Here is a 6,370-nt window from a genome sequence, read left to right as displayed (position 1 = left end):
TTGCCCAATAGAGAAACTGAAGACCGCACCATTGCAGAAGAGACTTGTTATGGCGGGGGTCATTTGTGTAAAAGGAACTACACAAAATATAAGTTCAGTTTGTGTAAAAGGAACTACACAAAATATAAGTTCAGTAAGTGTAAAAGGAACTACACTAAAGATAAGTTTATTATGTGTAAAAGGAACTACACTAAAGACAATTTTATTATGTGTAAAAGGAACTACACTAAAGATAAGTTAGTTATTTGTAAAAGGAACTACAAAATTTGTTTGATTTAAAAGATTAAGAGAAAAATGTGTTAAAGGAATTACACGAATGGTATGATTTATTAAATTTAAACTATGTTACGAAAATTTAAATAATTGAGTCATGTTATGATAAGGATAAAATTTGAATCAGAAATAGAATAAATGGAAAACATTCTTAGAAATATCCAGAGAGCCTTGGAATCCTGAAGCATTATCACTTATGTGGTAGATTTAAGACAACACACGAGGACGTGTATCATGTCAGGAAGGCCGTGTCGCATTACGGATGTATTCTGACCACTGTACGTGTCTGTCATATTATTAACATGGTTTGACCACTGTGCTTGCAAGACGCAGCTGCGCAATGAGTTCGGTATATTGAGAGGTCATTCCTAGAATTAGTACCGTTACGAGTGAGGCGACGGCGTTGTCGCGCTGTCGCCTAGTGTAGTCCAGCTAGCGTGTGTAAAGGATAGATCGATGCGTAGAAAATACGATCAGTTGCAAACAGACGTTCGCGCACGCCGGTTGGAATTCGCTTCACTCAAATAGTTTAATTGCCAACATGGGAGATCAGGCACAAGAAAATGTTAACGCTGCGACAAGTACATAAATGGCCCCGCGCCGTGTTCATCAGCCATTTGGGAAATTGCAGGGTATTACCAATCAGCATTATACTCGACTCTAAGCCCAAACACACACACGCAAACACACACACGCGAGCGCAAACACATGTATCTCTTTGCATTGGTGTTGGGGTTCCGCGATAAAAAAAATCGAGCCATAAAGTCGCGACGGCGATTCTATAGACGCTCAGTTGCTTTGGAGCGATTCTTTGATACAGACGGAGTTTGCGGATTGTAATAATAGAGCCAAGCGGAGAGTGCGAAAAAGATAGAGAGCGAGGGGGAAGGCACCAGCGAATATCGAGCATAAAGCAAAGCCCGCAACACGTGAAACAGACAGCCGCCAATTGATTTCAATTTCGATTCTTAAAGTGAAGCGACCAACAACGTGCGATTAACGAGGTGTCCACCACCACGACCGCGTCCAGTAAGTTTATCCATTGCCAAGGTTTCCCCGAAACCATAAACTATAAACTTCATAAAGCCCACAAGTCCTAATAAACAATTGTTGTGCCTAGAACGTAAATATTACCAAAGCTACCATCTTTTATCAGATCTTTCATCAATAAAAGACAAGCTTAATGTGATGGAAAGCAAGACAGTTGTTTATGTTTTCCCGCCAGCCTTGGATTTATTAAAACAGTTATTCGGGTTACTTAAAAAAAACAACGGAATATTTTCCTGGTTCTGATAATGAAGAATAAAGTACTATCATTTTTAAATGCTGTTTATTGAGCTGTCTGCTGTAAACAAGAAGGCCGGCTTTCAATTGTTTAAATCAAGATAATAGTGGATTTCGTAAACAAATTCCATTCCTTAAATCAGTATCATCATATATTATATAGCATCGTTGAGGGCTATAAACTCGGCAAGGTTATCATCGAGGGCAAAACCAAGCAGGTGTACGATCTGCCAGAGCAGCCAGGACTTTGCCTGCTCCTCAGCAAGGATCGCATCACCGCCGGTGATGGTGTCAAAGCACACGATCTGGCCGGCAAGGCGGAGATCTCCAATACCACCAACGGTCAGGTCGTGCGGCTGCTCAACGAGGCAGGTGAGTTACTAAACCATATAAGTCAAATGAACTATAATGCACTTCAGTCAATTTCTAACCAGATTGATCAATTATTTAATTAATGCTTCTCATTCCGCAGGCATTCGCACCGCCTATGTGAAGCAGTGCGGCGCCAAGTCCTTCATCGCCCGCAAGTGCCAGATGATACCCATTGAGTGGGTGACCCGTCGCCTGGCCACCGGTTCCTCAATCGCAATGTCGGCGTGCCCAAGGGCTACAGGTTGGTATGGGTGGGTAAACAGCCAATGGCAAGCTGAGGGTTATCACCCCATTCGATTTGTTGCGATCTGTGTGTTATCTGTGTCCCCTTGCAAACAAATTTGCAAAACAAATTCAAATGCTATCGATGCACTGCAGCAGCGTCAACAATCGCTGATAAGATTCATCGTTTGTGAACTCAAAGCCTTCGAAATCTATAATTGAAATCAAGATTTTCGCCAGGGCAATGGTGCTGATGCTATGCGTAAATTCGTTTCATTTGATGTCATGCCAAGGCAATAGCTCTTTTTTATGGCTTTGATTGCCAACAAGTTCGCCTCTTTGAGTTACTGTAAGATATATATTATACTAGAAGTAATACAAATCTCACTTGATATTTAATTTATTCATCTATTAACTGCTCAAATTGCTGCCTTATTACGACAATTACATTTGCATTGCGCAGGTTCTCTTCTTTGCTCTTCTTTAAAATTTTCCTCCTCGCTATCCTCATCCATCACCAGTTGGCCATTTAATGTGGGAAACTTAATGACCGGCAAAATTTTGCGCTTCGGATTGTTTTCATTCATCAGCTTCTGGATGAGATTAGCTATATCCTCACGCTTCTTGGTTACTGTGAGCAGGTCAAACCAATTGCTCAGATCCTTAATGGGCAGTGTATAGTCGATGATGGGTTTTGTAAAGAATTGCTCCACATACTGCAGCAGATATAGGCCGCAATCTGTGAGATTCTGCTGCTGCGGCACCTCTAATCTATGAGCGGGCATATTATCCTTGTTGAAGATATGCGCCAGGGCATTCGGATACTTTGCCTTGTACTCACAGGTGAGATAATCCCGCAATATGGCAATCGTGAGCTGACCGCCAACGAATCGAAAATAAGAATCAATGGCTGTTTGAATGGAATATCATCGCTGACTGTCGTCTGTACATTATTATTGTTTACCACCGGACTTCTAAGGTTTGGATAACATATCCAAACAGTATCCAATGGGACTGCTCGTTGAATGGTATTATGATGAAGTCCTCCTTGTCGAATATATTCACGTTTCGTGTCCCCTTCTCAACCCTTTCGTGACGCTTCTGGGCCGCCGTCTGCTTCGTATTTTGGGGATTCGTTCGTGTGATCTATGTCTTGTGGAAAAACGTGCTAAAGATGTGCGTCGTATCGCGCAGATCCTCTGGTATGATGTTAACTTTAGCCAGCGCAGATAAAAATCAATAAATATATCATTCAGATACGATCCTTTGCTGAGACACATAAAGTCCTTCATGGTGATGCTCAGGCCACCGGTACCAGTTGGCGGATATGTGAAAAGGGTTTGATTCTCGTCGGGTGAGAGTCTTCTCTCTGTTTGACCATCGTCGGATCGACCGGATCCACAGGGAGATTGCGGGAGCATCTCCAGCTGGTTGCATGCCCTGAAGACCATTACTCGTCATTGAAGAATTGGAGGATATAGCCGTAGAGTTGTGACTTCCCAGTTTATTGCCAGATGGTTGTCTTGAACCAGCACAAGGACTTTTTTGTGCTTCTTGCCTTTGGTTGCACTTGAAGCTGGCTGGCAACCATTGTTGGCCAATTGTTGGTTTGACAACCGTTGGAGAGAGCTCTTCACGTACCGCTTGGTCCTTCAAAACAGCTTCTTTGCGATCCATTTTGGAGCCGGATTCAACAGTACAACCAACATATGTACGTTATGGGCTAATCCGACTGGGATGAAGTTTCTCGTTTCGATTGCAAATTCTCGGGCTGCTTGATGTGCAAAGTAAACTGGATGGTTGAAGAGTCACCTTACACGGTGACTTTGATCACAATATTCTATTCATTTTGCAACCTGTGTGATTTATGCGCTATTTAATATCTCTTTATTTTTATCATTGGGGTAAACGGGGTTCCAAGTGCTGTATCCAAAAATCATCTGTGCGAGTTGCTATCGCCGATACATATATGTTTCCAATTGATATGGATTTTGTGGGTTGTTTTTAAAAATATGTATCGATAGTCCGCTTTGAAATTTGAATGTTGGGAATATTGAAAATAAATAATATTTGAACTGACCACATATAGGCATTTGAGCGAGTCTAAGCTAAGCTAAGTTCTTTGCTTTTCATTTACAAAATTAGTATTCTTACATGTGGTATTTACGAAGTTAAAAGTTCATCCGTTTGTTGCAAGTTCTTTGTATGGGAATTTCAAAAACAAAAATGTATTCTCGTATTAATTTCAACAGACATTAATCAAATTATAGTTGTGCGTCCGTCATCGGGTCCACCTGTCCGATTTTTAGTCGTCAGCATTGAGCTCCTCTTTAAACAAAAACATTGAGAAGCCCTATTTGCTACTCCGGTCGTGCAGTAAATTCTCACTATCAAATTAGGTAACTATTTACAAAAGGATTTCCTATTATTTTTTTAAGCGAGTGCGCCAATAAGATCGGTCGGTGGGTCTCACTGGACAAAGCAGGCGGGCCACACTAATATAGGCAAATGCCACGCAGACGGCGGGCACACTAAGCCTAGCCAGGAGCTATATAAGGCGGGCGTCTGTCAGCTATTAGTCACTCCGTATCCGACACCGATCGGAGGAAGTATGCCTGCCGGCCGGGAAGGCGATCACCGTGGTGGTAGCTTCGGGGAAGGCGCATTACTCACTTCCTGGTCAGTTGACGGTGTCCAGGACGACATCGTCGACTTCCATGACATCTATTAAAAAATTCGTGAAATCATGTCTCTGGCCCAGATACAGCAGCAACAACTAGTCTGGTATGTCAAAGTCAATTTACTTGTTTTCGAAACACGGAGTTAACGATCACAAAGGCATCACGCGCGACTATCTTTATGTCTTTTAATTTAAGGATGCGAGTTTCGACCGGCTTTCCAACTATCAGCTTTTTTTTTATTTCACGAAACTGGAACGGGATTAAGATCCCCAAATACATTACCATTTTCAAAGCTCGACTTATACAATTTTTAACAGAAGCTAATAAATTAGTTTATAGCGTATTTGGTATCCCAACGTTTGAAACCAAATACTGATAATGCTATAATACATAATGCTAATACAACTACAGAGCAAACAGAAGTCCTGCCCTAGCTCTCGTATAAGTAGAACACTTTTTGTTTTTGGTTCGACTATATATATATCCGCACTATTTATTACAAAATAATTATCTTATATACCGAATATAATAAAAAAAAAATTGGGATGGCCAACCCTTATTTTTTAATAACTTTTTGGTGTCCAAAGTGAGTAGAAAAGAAATGGCACTCTATTATTATTAATATTATCTATTATTATTTTCAAATATTCAATACTTCTCGTCGGCTTATTTTGGTAAAAAGTGTCGATATATAAATTTCTAACGATTTGTCAAAAAACTTTTTGCCACTCCCATTTTAACGCTCTAAAGTCGGCAAACTAATCACACCCACGCTTTGGACAAATTTTTAAATTTTTTCCATGTTATTTCTTAATATCTATCGATATCAGAGAAAAGTGATAAAATTTCGCGTTCGTTTTCACATTAGCTGAGTAACGGGTCGGAAAACTCGAACAAACAAACAACAAATTATAAGGATGATGATACCGACTAAAGGCAATCTATTCGTGCTCCTCCTCCTCCAACAGATCGCTTCGCAATTCACTGTGTTTGTTCCAGATTCTTATGGCATTCTTTTCGATCTGACTGAATCGCGTCTTCAGCATTCTCCACGCTTTTGCCGCCTTTGATATCAACTCTTGTGGGTTTACGTCACAATGCTTTTTCCGGTAGGACCTCACGAAATTAAAGTAGCAATTACTCGTGATTGGTCCAAGTTTGGTGCACTTCACCTTGGCACAAGCTTTCTTGGCTTTTTGCTTGGCACATACTTTTGGCTTAGCACAAGCTCGGCGCAGGGATCTTGTCATCGGACTTTTTTTTTTTACTTTGCTTTTATTTATTGAATCTTCTTGTATAAGAACTAACAATAAGTTTAAAAATCTTAACTATAACAAGTATTTTTTGAACAGTTGTATTATTTTTCCAACTGTTCTATGATTAAACGGCCCTAATAATTTATTCGCTGGGTTGGTAGGTCCTTTCGCCGGAGACGGGAACGGCTGCTGAGCTGCATTAGACCTCGCGCTAGGTGGTTGGGGTGCGTGTAAAGCTTGCAATGGTATTTTTCCTTAAGTTCCGTGATTGCGTTGGTAACT

The 6,370-nt window shown here is 40.8% G+C and overlaps 1 protein-coding gene and 3 pseudogenes across 1 annotated transcript; 1 reads left to right on the top strand and 3 right to left on the bottom strand.

Annotated features, from left to right (window-relative positions):
• The first annotated feature begins 1,065 nt into the window (after positions 1 to 1,065).
• CR40801 lies at positions 1,066 to 2,174 on the top strand (annotated as a pseudogene).
• Positions 2,175 to 2,663: 489 nt separating this feature from the next.
• Positions 2,664 to 3,828, bottom strand: CR41423 (annotated as a pseudogene).
• Positions 3,829 to 4,843: 1,015 nt separating this feature from the next.
• Positions 4,844 to 5,117, bottom strand: CR46151 (annotated as a pseudogene).
• Positions 5,118 to 5,773: 656 nt separating this feature from the next.
• CG46193 (uncharacterized protein) lies at positions 5,774 to 6,082 on the bottom strand (the record flags this gene model as incomplete). The annotated part of the gene is made up of 1 exon (NM_001316663.1): positions 5,774 to 6,082. The coding sequence occupies one exon, from the start codon at positions 6,080 to 6,082 to the stop codon at positions 5,774 to 5,776; it is 309 nt and encodes a 102-aa protein (NP_001303592.1).
• Between the last annotated feature and the right edge of the window lie 288 nt (positions 6,083 to 6,370).

The sequence above is a fragment of the Drosophila melanogaster genome, chromosome Y (assembly GCF_000001215.4).
Source record: "Drosophila melanogaster chromosome Y".
Lineage (NCBI taxonomy): Eukaryota > Metazoa > Arthropoda > Insecta > Diptera > Drosophilidae > Drosophila > Drosophila melanogaster.
Note: the sequence above shows the minus strand (reverse complement) of the source record. Positions and strands in the feature narration are given on the sequence as shown.